This window comes from Colletotrichum higginsianum, chromosome 4 (assembly GCF_001672515.1).
Source record: "Colletotrichum higginsianum IMI 349063 chromosome 4, whole genome shotgun sequence".
Lineage (NCBI taxonomy): Eukaryota > Fungi > Ascomycota > Sordariomycetes > Glomerellales > Glomerellaceae > Colletotrichum > Colletotrichum higginsianum.
In genome coordinates, this window is record NC_030957.1 from 2,028,726 (window position 1) to 2,047,987 (window position 19,262).

Sequence of the window (19,262 nt, forward strand, 5' to 3'; positions counted from 1 at the left end):
GAACCTCTTTTCCTACGCTCTGTGATTTGCCGCCACGGCAGATGAAGCCATTGCCTCCCTCGGAATTAGGAGCTGATACATCCGTTAGCCTGTGGTATTGGCGCATCCACTTCGTTGCGTGAAAAATGCAGACAAGCAAATCGAAGGGGCTGCAGCGCAAACGTCATATCCGATCAAACGGGACAACCCCTGGAATGGACATTCAACTGTCGTGGCCGTCCCCGAACAAGACCGACCGGAGGCTCCACATATGCAGCGTCCGTAGCGGTATTGCGGATTACAAATGGAGCATGGCGCTGGCAGCGGTCTTGAAAACGGACCCCGAGAGTCACACATGACCCAGCCTGAGTCTGACCCAGCCGCTATGGTATGACACACATACGACTTGGCAAATGGCTGTCTCTTTTTACAGCCAATGCTGCGCAGGTACACGTGGTACAAAGGCCATTTATGCTCAATCTCAGTAACCTGTGACAAGGACCGTATAAGCGAGTGAATGTATACATGGACAGGGCGAACGAAAAGAAGGGTTAAAAGGGTTCTTGGGGGCCCTCAGCTGTACTGACGTACCGGATGTAGTCGTTGCTTCTGTGCGAAGTCAAGGCTTTTGCTTCTAACCTGCAGTTGTAGTTATGTAAGGTAAACTTAGTCATGCAAGTGGTTGGTTCACTAGGTGATTAATACCATAAACCTAGCTTTCATGAAAAAGCTGGGGAAATAAGGTGCGGCACGCAGTCAACACGTCCAGAAAATAAAGATTAAACGAACGGCTGGTCTTTTTTTTTCTAGCTTTTTTTGCTGGACATTGGCTGGCTTTAGAGGGTGGGAAGTCTGGACTTCAAGGAAATGTTACGGGGTCGACGGTGTCCGCTCGGAGCACATCAACTTTCCGAGAGCCCGCAGACCGGGACTGCCCCCACACACCTTTCCAACCCCTAGACATCGTTGCGGGCCTTAACGTGATGATCGTCGCCAAGGTAGCCGCCGCTATGGACCCACAATACCACAGGAGGCACTTACACGCTGGCTGCAGGCAAAGGACAAGATGCAAGAATTTCGATTCCCCGACGGCAGGCCAGGTTCAGCCTTCGTGTCACTACGTCAACTTGTCGAAGCTGGACATATTTGGCGCACGGATGACCCGGGGCTCTGGGTTGAATATGAGGGTTCGGATTCGAGATGGACCCCTTGCGTATTATGGGTCGTGGACATACGGGGAGCAGCATACTCCGTACGTCTCTTGATAAATCTAGATCAGCTCTTATTTACATGGGACGTTTCAGAGCTTCAGCCATTGTCTCTTAAACCGTCTCTTGTTTACTTCACGGATCTTGGAGACAGGGATATCATTGTTCTTCTACTTCTCCTTCTTCTTCTCTCCTGCATCTGACCGAGTTTGTTGGCACGGTTGCTCCGACAAACTGAGCGAAGAACTGGTTGGTGCTGATCGGTAAGCTGTTTCCAACGGAGTTTTGGATAGGTCGAAAACTGATTTTGTGTCTTGAAATACAGGATAGCAAGACTTCCTTGCAACCGCTCCATCAGCCAGCCGTCCCTGATATTCTCGTCACGCATTCTCACCATCCGACGAAATGTCTGTGCCGTTCAACGCAGACGCGACATCTCGCAGCACCGGCCCTGGCCGATCTCCTGCTGGTAGCCAAAAGACTTTCGTGGACCACGACGCCATTTTTACCCAGAACGAAGAAGCACTACCGACTTCGAAGGCCATGGACGGTAACTCTGTGTATGGCAAAGATGCCGATGCTTTCGCATCGACGTCCGATGAAGATGGAAACGACACCGAGCTGGAGCGCCGCCAGTCCATTGTACAGGAACTGGCTCGAGAGTACACCCGACACTCGGCCGTCAACGTCGACGGGGACAACATGGCTTTGTTCGGCAGCGATGACCCCGACTCGCCCCTCAACCCCAACGGAAAGAAATTCAGCGCCCGGAAGTGGGCCAAGACCCTCGCCAACATCACCAACGAGCACGGATCTGGATACAGAACAGCCGGCTTCATGTACCAGGACTTGAACGTCTTCGGATACGGCAAGGAGACGGACTACCAGAAGGATATTGCGAACGTGTGGCTTGAGATCCCTGGTCTCGCCCGCAAACTCACCTCGAAGACGGGAGGCCAGCGCCGCATCGACATTCTCCGGGACTTCAATGGTGTGGTCGAAGCAGGAGAGATGCTTGTCGTCCTTGGGCCTCCTGGGTCTGGCTGCTCTACCTTCCTCAAGACGATTGCGGGCGAGATGAACGGCATCTACACCGATGACCGTGCCTACTTCAACTACCAGGGCCTCTCTGCAAATGAGCTACACAAGCACCACGCGGGAGACGCCATTTACACCGCCGAAGTGGACGTCCACTACCCTCAGCTTTCCGTGGGAGACACCCTTACGTTTGCTTCCAGGGCTCGTTGTCCTCGAGTCCTTCCTCCCGGCATCTCTTCCAGCCAGTACTGTGACCACCTTCGCGACGTTGTCATGGCCATGTACGGCATCAGCCACACGGTCAATACACGTGTGGGCAACGAGTACATCCGCGGTGTGTCCGGAGGAGAACGCAAGCGCGTGACCATTGCCGAGGCAACGTTGTCGAACGCTCCTTTGCAGTGCTGGGATAACTCAACCAGAGGTCTTGACTCGGCCAATGCTGTCGAGTTCTGCAAGACTCTGCGTTTGCAGTCGGAACTGTTCGGTCAGACCTGCGCCGTCTCGATTTACCAGGCGCCCCAGAGCGCGTATGACCTGTTCGACAAGGTCCTCGTTCTGTATGAGGGACGACAGATCTTCTTCGGTCGCACAACGGAAGCGAGACAGTACTTTATCAATCTCGGATTCGAATGCCCGCCCCGCCAGACAACACCCGACTTCCTCACCTCGATGACGGCGCCATCCGAACGTGTCGTTCGCCCTGGATGGGAGTCCCGCGTCCCCAGAACCCCTGACGACTTTGCTGCTTGCTGGAACGCCAGCCAGGAGAACCAGGCCTTGAAGGAACAAATCGAGCAATATAAAGCCGCCCACCCCCTCGATGGACCGGACGCCGAGGTCTTCAGGAACCAGAAGCAGTCAGTGCAGGCAAAGAACCAACGCCTCAAGTCCCCTTTCATCCTCTCCTACGGCCAGCAAGTCAGGCTGTGTCTCTGGCGTGGCTTCAAACTCCTCAAAGGCGATCCCAGTCTGACGTTGTTTTCGCTCATTGCCAACTCGTGTACGGCTCTGATCATGTCGTCTTTGTTCTACAATCTTCCGGAAACCACCACTTCTTTCTACAGTCGGTCTGCGGTCCTCTTCGTCGCCATTCTCGCCAACGCTTTCTCCAGCGCCCTCGAGATTCTCACCCAGTACTCCCAGAGACCCATTGTCGAGAAGCAGAGACGCTATGCATTCTATCACGCATCGGCCGAAGCTTTCTCCTCTGTCTTGGTAGACATGCCATACAAGATCGCAAACACCATCTGTTACGACTTGATCCTCTACTTCATGACCAACCTGAACAGACAGCCTGGCAACTTCTTCTTCTTCCTGCTAACTACCTTCCTCATGGTTCTCGCCATGTCAGGAGTATTCAGATCAATGTAAGTCGGAGCCTCTTCTATCAGAACTCACGGTTGCTAACACCAAGCAGCGCCTCGTTGTCTCGCTCATTGTCGCAGGCCATGGTACCCGCTTCCATTCTGATTCTCGCCCTGGTTATCTTCACTGGCTTCGTCATCCCCGTTGACTACATGCTGGGATGGTGCCGGTGGATCAACTATCTCGATCCCGTTGCTTATGGTTTCGAAGCGGTAAGTTGGCGCGTTTAAAGCGTCTCTGGAAACGATAAGCTAATTTCTGGCTGTACCTTTAGCTCATGGTGAACGAGTTCCACAACCGCGAATTCGAATGCGGCGCCTTCGTTCCCAGCCCTGGGCTCGCCGGCTATGAGAATATCAGCTTGGACAACAGAGCCTGTTCCACGGTCGGCGCGGTTCCCGGCAGGTCTACTGTCAGCGGAGACGCGTACATCAACTCCCAGTACAAGTACTTCAACTCTCACAAGTGGCGCAACATTGGCATCCTCATCGCTTTCACCATCGCCCTCCACACTGTCTACTTCTTGGCCACAGAATACATCTCGGCCAAGAAGTCCAAGGGAGAGGTCCTTGTCTTCCGCAGAGGTGTTTCCGCTCCTTCCAAAGTCAAGGACGACCCTGAAGCTTCTGTGTCCGGGCCCTCTGCCATTGTTGAAAAGGGCGGCCAGGGCGCTTCGGCCAACGAGGGTGCGATTCAAGGCTCCACAAGCGTTTTCCACTGGGGCAAGGTGTGTTACGAGGTCAAGATCAAGACGGAGACCCGAAGGATCCTGGACGAGGTGGACGGATGGGTAAAGCCGGGCACATTGACAGCCCTGATGGGCGTTTCTGGCGCCGGAAAGACGACTTTACTCGACTGCCTCGCAGACCGTGTCTCCATGGGCGTGATCACCGGAGAAATGCTCGTTGACGGCAAGATACGCGACGAATCCTTCCAGCGCAAGACCGGCTATGTCCAGCAACAGGATCTTCACCTTGAGACGAGTACTGTTCGAGAGGCGTTGGAGTTCAGTGCTCTGCTGCGCCAACCCGCCACCACGCCCAAGGCAGAAAAGCTTGCATATGTGGACGAAGTCATCAAGCTTTTGGACATGCAGGAATACGCCGATGCCGTCGTAGGTGTGCTTGGTGAGGGCCTGAACGTCGAGCAGCGAAAGCGTCTCACTATTGGTGTCGAACTGGCTGCGAAGCCGCCCTTGCTGCTCTTCGTCGACGAGCCTACCTCCGGCTTGGATTCCCAAACGTCGTGGGCCATTCTGGACCTGCTTGAAAAGCTCTCAAAGGCAGGCCAGTCGATCTTGTGCACCATCCACCAACCGTCTGCCATGCTGTTCCAACGCTTCGACCGCCTGTTGTTCCTGGCCAAGGGTGGCAGAACCGTGTACTTTGGCGACATTGGCGAAAACTCTCACACCCTCACCTCCTATTTCGAACGGAACGGTGCCCCCAAGTGTCCTCCTGGTGAGAACCCGGCTGAATGGATGCTCAGCGCGATTGGTGCGGCGCCCGGTTCGACGACCGAGGTTGATTGGCACCAGGCGTGGAAGTCAAGCCCCGAGTACCAGGCCGTCCAGGACGAGCTCCAGCGGCTCAAGTCCCAGGGCACCGCCAACGAGAAGATCTCGGCCGAGGACAAGGAGCTGGCACATCGCGAGTTCGCCGCTCCTCTGTGGGACCAGTTCCTCATCGTTACCCGCCGTGTCTTCCAGCAATACTGGCGCACGCCCTCGTACCTCTACTCCAAGTTCATCCTTTGTTGTTCCGTCGCCCTATTCATCGGTCTCGTCTTCCTCAACGCCCCCCTCAGTATCCAGGGCTTGCAGAACCAGATGTTTGCCATCTTCAACATCCTCACCATCTTCGGCCAACTGGTGCAGCAGCAGATGCCGCACTTCGTCACTCAACGCTCCCTCTACGAAGTCCGCGAACGTCCCTCCAAGACGTACAGCTGGAAGGTGTTCATGCTGTCGCAAATCGTCACCGAGATCCCTTGGAACTCCCTCATGTCGTTGTTCATGTTCATCTGCGTCTACTACCCCGTCGGTCTGTACGAGAACGGCGACCCCAGCCAGAAGAGCGAGCGCGCCGGCTTGATGTGGCTTCTGTTCTGGCAGTTCCTTGTCTTCACGTGTACCTTTGCCCACGCCTGCATCGCCATTACGGACACCGCCGAGGCGGGCGGCAACCTGGCCAACGTCCTGTTCATGATGTGTCTGCTGTTCTGCGGTGTCTTGGCCAGCCCCGAGACCATGCCTGGCTTCTGGATCTTCATGTACAGGGTGTCGCCATTCACGTACCTCGTATCGGCAATCTTGTCGACAGGTCTGGCCAATTCACAGGTGACGTGCTCCTCGAACGAGTACATCCACTTCAATCCGCCGGCCAACGAGACATGCGAAGACTACATGAGCAACTACATCGGTGCCATGGGAGGTTATCTCGAGGACCCCACCGCCCGGACCGACTGCAGCTTCTGCTCCATCGAAAACACAAACGCCTTCCTCACCTCCATTAGCTCCAACTTTGACAACAGGTGGCGCGACTTCGGCATCGGTATGGTGTACATTTTCGTCAACATTTTTGCCGCTCTGGGTCTTTACTGGTTGTTGCGCATGCCCAAAGGCAGGAAGAAGGCTTAAAGGGGCTCCCCGAAGAGCACCACTTTGCTTTGGAACCAAGTTTCGGCAGAGCAAACCCCTGTCTCGAGACACTTTTCTTTCACTAATCAGATTATTTGAACAATCTTATTACATAGGGGATAATGGGCATCATAGAGTTTTGTTGTTTTTTGCAAGGTTGGGGATTCATATAAGTAGAGCTCTCGCAATACCTTTTAGGAGTGTCAAATCAATACAGTCAGATATGCATGACAGCGTTCTCCCCCGTTGCATCGTGAGACGAGCGAACTTGTGTTCCAGAAGGAGATTTGCGTCAGCCAGCTGACATTCAAATCCATTGGCAGATTAAAAGGTCACTGTTCTACAAATTGTTAAAGACCCCACAACCACGTGTGCCTGGAGAAGCACTGATCCAGCTGGAAGAGAACACTGATGGCAACAAGCCAACCAAGCCGACACCCCTCCCCCTAATACCACATAAGAGATGATTTAAATAATCAAGAAGGATAGCAGGCTTTAGGACGTTATCGAATTGCAGTTATCATCTGGATCTAGCCACCTTCGCCTTAGATGTACAACGTATAGTGGTGTCAGATTGCACCCGAGCTCAGTTCGAGTTGTACACGCTTCCCCTTTTGTCCATTGAAATTTGGGACGACGGGTATTGGTTTCCCGACCTCCTCATCTCCTCTCCAAGATCTGTTTCAGAGGTATACAAGTCGTGCAACTACCTCGGGACCAAGCCGCATCCCCCTCATCCGCTTCCCGCCCCGCACCGGTCATGTTATAAATGCGTGCAACTTGCCACCGGCTCTTGAGATATTGGTTCGAGTCGATCATATGTTACACAAAAAGTGCGCAACTGCTACAAGTAACCATTGAGATACATACTCGCGTTCACGAAATGGCATTCCATCTGAAGCACCCCGAAAACCGCGAGCTCGTCGGGGGTGATCTCCTCGCGCAGTCTCTAGCCCGGCTAGGCGCAACGGTTGCGTTTGGCATTCACGGCAAGTTTCTCCTCCATCACGTCCACGTTCTCGGATTATGAACTGACCGTAAAAATGTAGGCGGGCATCTCGACAGCTTCCTCATGGCCGCAGTCGAGGCCAACATCAAACTCGTGGACGTGCGTCACGAGACCGTCGCCGTGCAGGCCGCCGAGGGCTGGGCCAAGGTGAGGGGGAACGACGCGCCGGGGGTGTGCTTCATCACGGCCAACTCGGGCTTCTGCAACGGCCTGCCGGGCCTCGGCACCGCCTTCGCCGACCGGTCCCCCGTCTTCTGCGTCACCAGCTCGCCGCCGCTGCGCGACGCCGAGACCAACGCCCTCCAGGGCTTCCACGACCAGGTCGTCCTCGCGCGGCCGGTGACCAAGTTCGCGCACCGCGTCACGAGCGCCGACGAGATCCCCCGCGTCGTCAGCCTGGCGTGGCGGGCGACGACTGCGGGCGCGCCCGGGCCGGTGCTCGTGGATTTCCCAATCGACGTGCTCTTCACGCCGGTCCGGGCCGGGAGCATCGCGTGGGGTTCCGTCACGGCACCGCCGGTGTCGTACCCGGCTCCCGATCCTGGCGCCGTGGACGAAACGGTGCGTCTGTGGAGGGAAGCGAAGCGGCCAGTCATTATCGTCTCGACTGGCGCTGCAAGGGCGGCGGACGAGGTCGCAGGTCTTGCGGAGGCGACGGGCACGCCAGTCTTCCACTCCCCCAAATTCTCGACGACGATGCGACGTTCGCACCCTCTGTTTGCCGGCGCGGCGACCCAGCTGCCGCTTTTGCTTGCCCAAGGGCAGGCTCCTGATTTCGTCCTGCTGCTGGGGGCCAGGACTGGATTCCTACTCGGCGGCAGAAGCGGCGCAGTCGTGCCGAACGAGGACAGTGCAAAAGTAGTGCAGGTGGACTTGGACGGGAGTGAAATCGGTCGTTCGAGGAGGATTGACGTAAGTTCTACAACCTGAAGCTGCAGCATGGCCGTTTGTGCTCAAATCCAGATGTAGGTCGGCATCGTCTCAGACGTTGGTCTCGCAGCCAGTGCTTTGACTGCAGCGGCATCCAAATTCCCCTTCGAGGCCTCGAGTGACTGGTTGAAGGAGGCCGTCGGTCTGAAGAAGGTCGGCGCAAAGCTGATGGGGGACGAGGATGAACCCGTGGTTTTCGAGTCCAATGGACGCCTTCACCCGTATCACGGCGTTAGAACGCTTTTTGAATCACTCCCGGAAAGCAGTATCGTCTGTATTGACGGCGGCGAAGCAAGTGGATGGGCTCTGCAGTGTCTCAACGACGCCAGGGCTGGGCTATCCATGGTAACCACTGGTTACCTAGGCTTCTTGGGGAATGGATTCGGATATTCGCTCGGTCTGTCACTTCTTGTTGCTTTGAAAGAAAGCCTGGTACTAAAGCTGACGTCGTATTCATTCACTCACAGGCGCCGCCGTGGCCGCTCCGGACAAGCTAGTAGTCAACCTCCACGGAGATGGCAGTGCGGGTTTCCATATCGGCGAGCTCGACACCTACGCCAAGTTTGGGCTCAACATCTTGACGGTCATCATTAACAACAGCGTATGGGGCATGTCGCAGGCGGGGCAAGACATGATCTACGGCGCGCAAACGCCGCAGCGGCCATGCATTGCGATGAACCCTGCTGTCAAGTACGAGGTCGTGGCGGAAGGGTTTGGCTGCGCGTCCGCCGTAGTTGATGTTGTTGAGGGGGGCAGTGACAGCAACGGACAAAAGACTCTGGAAACGCTGAAAGAGACAGTACGGGATTTGACGAGCCGCAGAAGACCGGCATTGCTTAACCTCAAGGTCTCAGATCTACCATACCACAGCAGCACCAAGGCCATGGTGAGTAGCATATCTTCATCCGACTCTTAGTGATACCGACTCATGGAGTATGCAGGTCGGAGCAAACAACGACCCCAACACTATCGTTGTGCCATACTACGACAATCTTCCCAGACCTTACTACAAGACACCAAGAACAGAAACAGTCTAGTGGGGATGACTTACACACTCGAGAAAAAGAAGCGCTCAGTAAGCTTTCGTAAAAACGAAGTACATCGCTAAGGAGGCTCTCAGCGGACGAGCAGTTTATGTATCCGGCCACTTTAAGCACGTTTGACAAGGTGAGGAAACACTTGGGACGTTGCATATGGTCACACAAAAGAGACATTAGATTGCAAATAGCTACTCGTTGCCCCGCTGAATTTAATGAAAGACTGGAACCAAACATTGACCACTGCATCAGCAGAACTACGGTGCCTAGAAGTTGGTAGATGCGGAGACGGACTCCCACTCATCCAGCAGAGCCAAAGTATCCTTGCACTTTTGACGGACCCCGGCAAGACAGTCAGTACCCAGGATCAACCTCACGGGGATATCCCGCCCCTCGGCAGACCCTGACTTGGTCATCACATCCACCACGACGCGAGCCCCCTTGAGCGGGTCACCAGCCTGGTTGTTGTTGGCGACCTCAAGCAGCTTCTTGTAGTCGCCCGCTGGGCCCTCGTTGTACGCGTCGATGGACAGCTTCGCCTTGGTGCGGGTCCCAGCGTTGAGGAACCTCGTACGGAAGTAGCCTGGCTCGAGGGCGCAGACATCGACGCCGAAGGGCTTCATCTCGTCAGCGAACCCCTCGGTGAAGATGCTGACGGCGGCCTTGGTGGAGCAGTAGAGCGCGACGGCGGCACCGCCGGCCCAGCTCCCGACACTGCCGATGTTGACGACGATTCCGAAGCGCTGAGCGCGGAGGTGCGGGGCCACCGCACGGCAGACTTTGAGGGCGCCGAAGACGTTGGTGTTGTAGCTGTCGAAAACTTCCTGGGCGTTGGCCTCCTCGATGGTGCCGTCGAGGATGTAGCCGGCCGAGTTGATAACGTGGGTGACCTTGCCGTGGATGGCGAAGGCCTTGTTCACCGTCTCTGTGACTGTGGCCTCGTCGGCGGTGACGTCCAGGGGCAGGAGGTCAGCTCCGGCAGAGGCAAGGTCGGAGAGGTTGGACGGGTTGCGGGCTGTGGCGATGACGCGGTGGCCGCGGGAAAGGGCTTCTTTGGCGATGGCGAGGCCGAAACCTGAGGAGGCACCCGTGATGAACCAGACTGGTGAGTCCATTGTGTCTCGTTTGGGATGAAGTCGAGGTTTACTAAAGCTTGAATACGAGGACTGAAAGTGGATAGGAGACGTTGTGTCTTGATGTGAGGATGGGATGATTGATGATTGTGATGGTGAGATCCCACCCCTCATTTGGAAGGAGAGCACATCTTATATAGAGCACATTTCAGAGGTCCCCAACACCTGAGTATCAACACTTGCGGCAGACTTCTGCATGTCAGATCCATAGGGAACGCCCGTCATCCAAGCCACTCGGCGATAGCATCTGGTGTACCAGCACTGCAATTCACCCGTACGACGCGGATTTATAGTTGTTAATTCCATATCTCGACGATCGACAATTGCGAATAGAAACGGCGGGGTTTTGTTGATCATCGAAGGACGTTCTCGTCAGCGGTGATGAAGTGGCCGAATGTTAACGCCGAAAGGTAACAAGGGGATCGACCGCCCATCGGGGATAGGCGATGTAGTTCAGCCACTGGAAATACTTAGACTGTCAGTTTCGGCATAAGAAATAGCCGTCTCTGATTCGCTCAGAATGCTGTGCACCTGTGTCCAGTTCAGGAATGTCAGAACTTTGAAGGATGATGGAAGATGACATCTAAGCCGGCAGTGGCCGAAGCGTGTCGTTGTCATGTAAGTTGTTGTAAGATGAAATCCACGACCCAGATTTGTTCCCACAGCGCTCGTGCCAGGGCGCCCGGAACGGTGGATCTTGCTCCGTGGGTGGATCCGCCTTCGGCATATTTCCACCTCGATCACTCCATGCCCCGACCACCCGGCGGGGTCTCATGGGACCCGAGTCGCATCGTGCTCCAGGCCATCGACTGAACACCTTTTCCCCCCTCCCCCCCTCTCGCCAATATGGCTGTTGGAATCTGACACATTCGCTCAGAAGAAGCCGTAGAGCGCTGCAGGCCCGCCCTCAACTTGACATCACGCCCTGAGCAGCATGAACCCGTTGTGTCCGACCTGGTCGCCGTCGAAATGGGTCTGTTGACCTCCCTGCCGAAGCTACCCCTCGTAGGGTCGATCCTCATAGTCCTCTGCTCGCTCTTCACCCCAGCGACCGCCTACACCGAGCTCGGCGACGAAGCCCTGCGCGCGATCCCCTCGGGCGGCGACGGCTTCGACATCAACACGGGCTCGCTGCTAGCGCCCATCCTGATCCCCCGCGTCCCCGGCACCCCGGGCTCCGCCAAGGTGCAACAGCACTTTGTCGACTTCTTCCGCGCCAACCTGCCCGAGTGGATCATTGAGTGGCACAATTCCACCTCCAAGACGCCCGCGACCGGCGACAAGGACATACCCTTCACGAACCTCATCTTCCGCCGCGACCCGCCGTGGGCCAAGGGAGGAGACGTCGAGTACCTGACGCTCGTTGCGCACTATGACAGCCTGAACCACCCGGAAGGGTTCATCGGGGCGATTGACAGTGCTGCTCCGTGTGCGATGCTGCTGCACGCGGCGAGGAGCATCGAGGATGCGCTGGTGAAGAAGTGGAAGGCCATGGAGGCGTCTGGCGACGGCGGCAACGGGCTCGACGAGGAGAAGGGTGTCCAGATTATCCTGCTTGATGGCGAGGAGGCGTGGGTGTCGTGGACCGAGACGGATTCGCTCTATGGAGCTAGGTACGTTGGCAGCCCTCAAAGATCGGAACGGTCCTTACGGCTAACAATCGCAGGGCCCTGGCCAAGAGCTGGGAGGATACCGTTCACCCGGATGCTTTGTATAAGTCGCCTCTCTCTTCTATCAGCCTCTTCCTCCTCATCGACCTCCTCGGCGCCCCTAACCCGCGGATACCGTCGTATTTTCCGTCGACTCACTGGGCATACAAGAAAATGGCAAAGATCGAGCATCGCATGCGTGAACTTGGCGTTCTCGAGACTAAGCCGAAGCACCCCTTCCTGACGGACAGGAAGAAGGCCAAGGTGGGCTTTAGCGGAGGGTATGTCTTGGACGACCATGTGCCCTTCATGGAGCGCGGTGTCGAGATCTTACACATCATCCCGACGCCTTTCCCCGATGTATGGCATAAGATCGAGGACGACGCCGAGCACCTTGACCTGCCTACTGTGAGGGACTGGGCGCGCATCCTGACTGTATTTACGGCGGAATGGATGGAGCTGGACGAGCATCTGCCCAGAAGAGCAGAGAGCGAGGCCGCCGATGGACCGAGTGATTTTAGGGACGAACTATAGCTCATCCATCTACCTCATTTAGACAAGATTTATAGACAGCATTACAGTTTTGCGACCTGCTCACATTTGTCGAAGCTCTCACACGGATACAGGAGAGAAACCCAACGCGATTTTGTCCCACTACCCGATAACGATGTCCTGGCAGTTTACGTAGGCAAATGTTCGACAATTGACTCAACTTTCATCGCACTCGCTCCTGCTCTTCTTCAGTCCGCTTGGGCCGGATGTTGCTATTCAACTGAACTCGGTCTTGGAGCTAAGGATAAAAATCTAAGAAGTTTACTGTATCTAGTAATGGAGTAAATAGTTTCTATACATACTTTAGCTTCCCATTTAGACCAAGTGCTCACACTGATGCCTTGATTCCGACACGATGAACAAGTTGCTCTCATTGACTAGAACTCCCTCGTGGTTCGTTCGTCTCACTGCCTGTCATTCAGCCTAGAGTGGGCCGAAATTTTTACTGTGCGAAAGACAGTGCGATTGAACCCAATCACAGTCCCCGTGGTCCCGCTGTCTATGGTCCGTGCGCATATCGGTAGTTCCTAATGGACACGAAAGCTGTCCATAAGTGTTAACACCAGATCGTGAAGCTCCAGTCCAGCTACCCAAAGCTGCCACAGACAAGTACCTCAGCAACCATGCGATTCCTCCACTCCTTGACACCCGCCCTCGCGCTGTTTGCGGCTGGTGCCGTGCAGGCCTCTTCATCATGGGGATTCGACAGTGCCACTGTCTCGATTTCTGGAAAGGGCAAAGATGCCACCAAGGAGAAGTGAGTAGCCTGTCGCTGTCCGCCCGCGCGCCTTCTTGGAGCTTCGTCTCGGGGATGGGGAATCTCGGAAACACATGATTAAACGGACCAATTGCTGACACAGCGCGATCGACAGACTGAGCCCGACTGCTCCTCTCAAGAAGGCACTCTCTCTAGAGGCCAAGGACAGCCTCAAGGTCATCCTGACGGCCAAGGAGGGCGACAAGGCTAAGCGCCCGCACCAGGCCTTCCTGATCCTCAAGGAGCCCACGACCGGCCTCGAGGCCCCCTTCCCTCTGGAGATCAAGGACACCGGTCGTGGTGTCGTCGATATTGTGCGTTACCTGTTTCAACTGTCCCCAACGCAACAATGACTGCGCAGCTAACTCGGCCACCACAGTCCCAGAAGGACCTCCCGATCCAGCTCCTCCTGGCTACCGAGCCCCTCAAGGCCAGCATCGTCATCGGCTCATTCGGCTCCTCCAAGGCTCTCGAGACGACCCTCTTCGATGTCGCTGTCAAGCGCGAAGCCAGCGCCCCCGCCCCGGCCTACGAGCCTCCCGTCCGCTACGGCAAGCAACCCGAGATCCACCACGTCTTCAAGGAGGGTGACAAGAGCCCACCTAAGATCATCTCGCTTGCTTTTGTCATTGCCGTCCTCGCCACGATCCCCGTGCTCCTCATCGGCGTAAGTATACCTTATTCGTACATCTGGAGAAGATGCGGCTTCTCGACAGGAACAATTGACTGACTTCGCTCCCCTTCCACAGTGGCTCAACCTTGGCGCCAACTTCAACCACCTCCAAAAGGCTCTCTCCGCGGCGCCTCTCTCCCACGCTACCTTCTTCGGCTCCATTGTCGCCATGGAGGGCGTCTTTTTCCTGTATTACTCCAGCTGGAACCTCTTCCAGACCCTGCCCGCCGTGGCCATTGTTGCGACCTCCATCTTCCTCAGCGGCACCAAGGCCCTTAGCGAGGTCCAGAGCCGCCGTCTCTCTGGCCAGCGGTAAAGGTCATGCTGATGAAATGTTACACATCAAAAAAGGCACGTACTGTTTTAACGCATGTGACGAGGGGGCGGGTCTTAGATGAAGGTTCATCGGTTTCCAAGGAAAGAAGCTTGGCTTTTCGATCAACACCAAAAATTTCGAGGGGTTCATACAGAAGCAGCGGTTTGGGAGGGGCCCCTCATTGTACATCAGCATCAGGACAGCATCTGGGCACCCGAGGATTAGAAAAGACCAGGGTGGAAAACATTAAAGGTGAAATGAACAAAAAAGGTGGTATTCAGACCGTCTACCTAACGCCATACTAGCTCGGCCTATGTGAACAAAGAACCGGATCATGTCTCATAGCAGCTCGCTCCGCCTCAGGCTTTGTCGGCATGCTTTTCATCCCCTGCCAAACCCTCAACACTTCGCCTGGCACCCGCCGCCGCAGACTCCCCCTCCTTGTAAGCAGGAGGCGGCAAGTCCCCGCCCGTCGAAGCCCTCCGGTGCCCGTGCAATTCCTCGACGCCCTCCTCCTGCCTCTCCCCCACCACCCCGCTGCGTGAAATTCCCTGGTGTTGTTGCTGCTGCTGCTGCTGCTGCTGGTTCTGGTTCTGGTTCTGGTTCTGGTACGGCCCAGCAACCACATATGCGGCAGCGTAACCCGTCCCCCGGCCCCCGGCGAACCGCTGCGCCTTGATGGCGTGCCGGACGGCCCTACGCTCGTGCCTCATGGCCTTACTCTCGAGCTTCATCTGCCGGCCTTTTAAGAAGGGAAGCGCGACGGCGCAGATGCCGCACGGCTGGTCGTTGGGCCCGGCGTTGCAGCCCGTGGTGATGTTGTTCTCATGGTGAGTCGTGGCGGCGCCGGTCTGGTTGTGGTGGTGGCCGTAGGGGTTGCGGCCGGCGGCGACGTGGACTATCGTCGAGACGAGACCGGCGATGAGGCCCATGATGGATGGGACGTTGGACGGGTATGTGAGGTGGGAGAGAGTGTTGAAGGGGAGTCCCAGACGGGGGAGGGTTTCTTCCGTTGTTGTTTGGCTGTACAGTAGACTGTTGTTTGTTCTATAAGTATCCGGCTCTCTAAAATCGGCTTTCTAAAATCTGGAGCGTTTGCTTGATGATTTATTCATACGACCCAGATCCAAACGTCCCTTCTCATCAGGACACCTCCCCTACTTTATATCCACGTGTGCCTGGCGTACTTTCACGGGCTGCTCGCTACAGGATTCTCCCACGAGTCCACCATACCTACCCAAAAACATGCCGCCCTCAAAGCACTAAGCTTCCCAATCGGGAAGCCCATTCGAAGAGGGCGCGGCGCAAGCCGTCGAGCGACCGCCAAGCCACGGCAGGCCATGTGGGGCGTCCCCGGCACTGACGTGCCGGATCTGCCCAAGTTGCCATTCAACCCACCTCGAATCGGCTGGCGAAATCATTGCCTCAAACGACGAAGTGGCTAGGTCCGCCAGGACGCACGAGGGCTGAGCAAGCCACGCCCACTTGCCAGTCCCTCCACTCGCAACCGAATCGTACTCGGCTGGCTACCCAATCAACCAGCAATCAGCAAAGTATCAGGGGGCGGCGTGAGAACGAGTAGCGTTGCCCGCGCGCGGACAATGCATCTGGAAGAGGAGGGTTTGGGGAAATGCTTTGCTGGAGCCGGCAACTCCGACAGAACCAATGATGAGTGCGTTCAGGACAACACACGAAGGCTAGCGATATATGGATGCGAGGGAACATGAATAAGGCTTTGGATATGGAAAAGTGAGGCCGTCGTAACCGTCCGGCGGCTATGCTATTCGTGCGTTGGGACATTTACGTGGGAGGCTCGTTTATACTCATGTACTCAAAAAGAAGCAACTAATCAAACGACATAACGTCATGCCTCTATCCTCGTTTTGCATGCTGCTGCTGCTGCTGCTTCACATACGTTCCATTGGAGGCGGCTGTGAGTTCCCACCAAGCCCGCATCAGGGCCATGCCGCCGTTTTGCGTCTCCGGTGTTCTACCCCGTCCGCGGTCATTTGGATCGCCGCTTGTCGCCGTCGCCGTCGCCGCCGCCGTCCTCACTCGCCGTTCGAAGCCATTTCCGTTTCCGTCGGTTTCTTCTTCGTGCGGTCCCTGTCCGCTTAAGTCACCGAGGACATGCTGTCTGGATTGTTCCCGACCACCAACCAACACATAGCTCATTGTCTGATCATTGCGTGCCTTGCCGTTCGGGGCCCACACCTTGTCGGGGTTGCCGTCAGCCCATACGCCGTCGTGAGGAAGGCCGTAGTTGCGGTAGTCGGTCACATTTGGCGCATTGTGGGGAATGCCGTCCGTCTCCATTGTCGGCAATGCATTCTGGAATACCCCCGCTCCCCACCACGCGCCAAATCGGCCTTCTTGGTCCCTAGTCAATAAAGCCGACTTGGCGTTGTGCTGGACCCAACCCAGATAGGCCTGACAGGCCGATGCGTGAGCAGTCTTGACCTGATCGTACGCCTGAGTGTTGACCGTCATGCCAGGCTCAATGACGGCTGGGTCGATTGGCTGGCAGAACATGACGAAATGGTGGAAGAAAATACCCTTGAAAGTCTGTCCATCCTGCGAGCAGGTGGCGCTGGCGTCGCACGAGTCCTCTATAATGCCTCCACGGCCCAACCCTCGCCAGGGCGGTAAGTAACCCGGGGGACTGTCCGAAAGGTCGTCGACCGGCTGATCAAGCTTCAAATCCCAGCCCGAAGCCTTGATGACCGCCTGGATAAGTCTGTGCCCGTCTTCAAGATATGATGCGCTGCCCGTTGCGGTGAAGAGACCACGCTGGCCGGTTAGAAGCACACCCTGGTTGTAGGTAAAGACAGCTTCACTGCGAAGGTCACATTGAGTGTTGCCCTGCTTCGACCTGTCCACGTGATATCCATCAACGTAGAGACCTGCATCGTTGGTCATGTTGACTTCGGTGATCCACCTGTAGCCCTCAATGGCGGCGGCAAGGTACTTGGGCTCTCGGGTAGCTTTCACGCCGCTTGCGCTGTTGATCCATGGGGTGGTATTGTTGTCGCCGGGGAACCAGAGATACATGGAGATCGAGGCGGCGATCCATAACTCGTTGGTGATGGCGTTCTTGTACGGTTCCAATCTCGGGTTCCAATTCATGCCACCGCCGCAGAGGCGTGTGTCCCATCCCTTTGAGCCGAGGTCCCAGAAGACGCGGGCTCGGTGAGCAAAGGAAGGGACCCAGTACTGCCCATGCCAGGGGCCGTTGGCCAATGCGTCTCCGAGACCTGGAGTTGCGCTCTCATTGAGCCCCTCGCGGGGGTAGAACAGTCCGGAGTGGGTATCGACGAACTTGATAGCATCGATCCAGCCGAGGACAACCCAGAGAATGTCGTCAAATGCCTGCGCGATTGTTAGAACGCGCCATGTGCTGTTGTGACGAGAAGCAGAAGTTACGTACCTGGTGCCGGATTGCGACATCGTCTTGGCCAAAATAAGAGGCCACAAGCTGGGTGAAGAAAGTGTCAATCAAGTTTCTCTTCGCGCCCTTGTCACTCGCGCCCCCGAAATCAAGCACGGCCAAGGCCTGCGAAAGCGAGGTTAAGGTGCCAGACAGCATCGTCTCCATGACGGCGGCGGTCCAGTCAATGGCTTCGGGCCATGTCCCTTGGTCCGACATGAAGAAATCATGTTGCATAACCGTCAAGGCCTCAAAAGCGGCCTCGAGCGGCTCGTCTTTGGTCTTGGATGTATCAGAAGGCTTTCTTGCTGCTTGCGGGGCTGCCAGAAAGGTTGTGGGCTGCTTCGGTTCGCAATCGGTCGGCGGCTGGGCTTCGGGGTAGAAGAGGGAGCAGAAGGCCGTGGGCGCGTTCGGAGAAGGCGTCGCAACGAGTGCTGCGGCACAAGATGCCAGAGCAAGCGCCGAAAGGCATGCCTCTGGTAGTCGGAAAGATGTTCGTGTCATGGTGGTGGCGTCGATACTACAGCGAGGTTTCTAGTTTTGGAGGGGGGGGGGGTTAAATCGAGCAACAAGCTCTCGAGAAGGCCGCTCATGTACAGCAGCGCTCTGCCATGTTCAGAAGGATTTCGTAGTCGGCCAAACAAGGATGGGCGGACGGAGGGAAGTAAAATAGAGGAGCAGGCTGAATCAAGCAGTGTGCAACAAACGACAATGGGAGCGACGGTGCAGCAGGCGATGGTCAAGGGCGGAGGGGAGCCATTGAAGGACAAGCTTGGAACGGCAATCGGGCGAGATGCGGGATGGAAGCGAAGGACGCCGCAGTGCTCGTTCGACGATGGATGGCCGATGGACGGGGCGATGGTGAGGCCAGGCCAAGCCCACCTTCGCACGGCGAGATCCACCTGCACGAAGCAAATGGACCCCCTCAAAGTGGTCACAGAATGGCGCAGCCAGAGAGGTCAGTGGTCAGTGAATTGGTCACAGACTCAAAGTGGTGGGTGGCCGGTCTCCTTGGGTCTGTCTCCTTTGGAAGGTGGCGGCCGCTAGAGATGCTGTCCTGGGGTCCTGTTTGTGTTCATGCGGGGCACATCTGGGGACGCCAAGACCCTGCGCTATGTCAACCTGTCACTGCGAGCAATCGCCTGATGCGGTCCAACGGCTCAAGAAACATGATGGGCGTAAATGTGCCCCTTCGCTGTCGTTGGCGTGCATCTGGAGAACCCTCTATTCATTAGTTAGGAAGGAAGACAAGCTGGCGGTCGTCTCTTTTGGTATGGTGCAGCCCCGCCAGGTCCAAAGGCGTATGAACCGTTCCACCGATAGCCAGCCTCTCTGGCCATGTACATGGTAAAAGGATGCCCACGATGGCACAGCGCGCAGGCGGCGTGATCACCCGCCGAAGCCTGGCGAGGAGTGGGTGGATCCAGCGACTCGTGTTTATGTATGTGCTCACGAACTTGGCCAAGGGTAGCCCTCGTGCCTTCCCCCAAGGTTTCTTGGAGACGGGTGTTTTTTCAGTGTCAAAAGATCAGTTTTCCTGACTAAGGA

The 19,262-nt window shown here is 56.3% G+C and overlaps 7 protein-coding genes across 7 annotated transcripts; 4 read left to right on the forward strand and 3 right to left on the reverse strand.

The window, feature by feature from the left end:
- Positions 1-1,592: 1,592 nt before the first annotated feature.
- Positions 1,593-6,231, forward strand: CH63R_05919 (ABC-2 type transporter; the record flags this gene model as incomplete). The annotated part of the gene is made up of 3 exons (XM_018300894.1): positions 1,593-3,595; positions 3,646-3,805; positions 3,868-6,231. The coding sequence occupies 3 exons, from the start codon at positions 1,593-1,595 to the stop codon at positions 6,229-6,231; spliced, it is 4,527 nt and encodes a 1,508-aa protein (XP_018158744.1).
- A 769-nt stretch (positions 6,232-7,000) lies between these two features.
- On the forward strand, positions 7,001-9,207 carry CH63R_05920 (Benzaldehyde lyase; the record flags this gene model as incomplete). The annotated part of the gene is made up of 5 exons (XM_018300895.1): positions 7,001-7,220; positions 7,281-8,152; positions 8,210-8,567; positions 8,638-9,056; positions 9,112-9,207. 5 exons carry the CDS (start codon positions 7,001-7,003, stop codon positions 9,205-9,207), a joined length of 1,965 nt encoding a protein of 654 aa, XP_018158745.1.
- Positions 9,208-9,473: 266 nt separating this feature from the next.
- On the reverse strand, positions 9,474-10,322 carry CH63R_05921 (Short chain dehydrogenase; the record flags this gene model as incomplete). Its single annotated transcript, XM_018300896.1, has 1 exon — positions 9,474-10,322. One exon carries the CDS (start codon positions 10,320-10,322, stop codon positions 9,474-9,476), a length of 849 nt encoding a protein of 282 aa, XP_018158746.1.
- Positions 10,323-11,309: 987 nt separating this feature from the next.
- Positions 11,310-12,523, forward strand: CH63R_05922 (Peptide hydrolase; the record flags this gene model as incomplete). Its single annotated transcript, XM_018300897.1, has 2 exons — positions 11,310-11,953; positions 12,007-12,523. 2 exons carry the CDS (start codon positions 11,310-11,312, stop codon positions 12,521-12,523), a joined length of 1,161 nt encoding a protein of 386 aa, XP_018158747.1.
- Positions 12,524-13,164: 641 nt separating this feature from the next.
- Positions 13,165-14,287, forward strand: CH63R_05923 (Oligosaccharyltransferase subunit ribophorin ii; the record flags this gene model as incomplete). Its single annotated transcript, XM_018300898.1, has 4 exons — positions 13,165-13,298; positions 13,414-13,612; positions 13,678-13,965; positions 14,048-14,287. 4 exons carry the CDS (start codon positions 13,165-13,167, stop codon positions 14,285-14,287), a joined length of 861 nt encoding a protein of 286 aa, XP_018158748.1.
- A 359-nt stretch (positions 14,288-14,646) lies between these two features.
- Positions 14,647-15,219, reverse strand: CH63R_05924 (uncharacterized protein; the record flags this gene model as incomplete). The annotated part of the gene is made up of 1 exon (XM_018300899.1): positions 14,647-15,219. One exon carries the CDS (start codon positions 15,217-15,219, stop codon positions 14,647-14,649), a length of 573 nt encoding a protein of 190 aa, XP_018158749.1.
- Positions 15,220-16,159: 940 nt separating this feature from the next.
- Positions 16,160-18,218, reverse strand: CH63R_05925 (Glycosyl hydrolase; the record flags this gene model as incomplete). Its single annotated transcript, XM_018300900.1, has 2 exons — positions 16,160-17,656; positions 17,715-18,218. The coding sequence occupies 2 exons, from the start codon at positions 18,216-18,218 to the stop codon at positions 16,160-16,162; spliced, it is 2,001 nt and encodes a 666-aa protein (XP_018158750.1).
- Between the last annotated feature and the right edge of the window lie 1,044 nt (positions 18,219-19,262).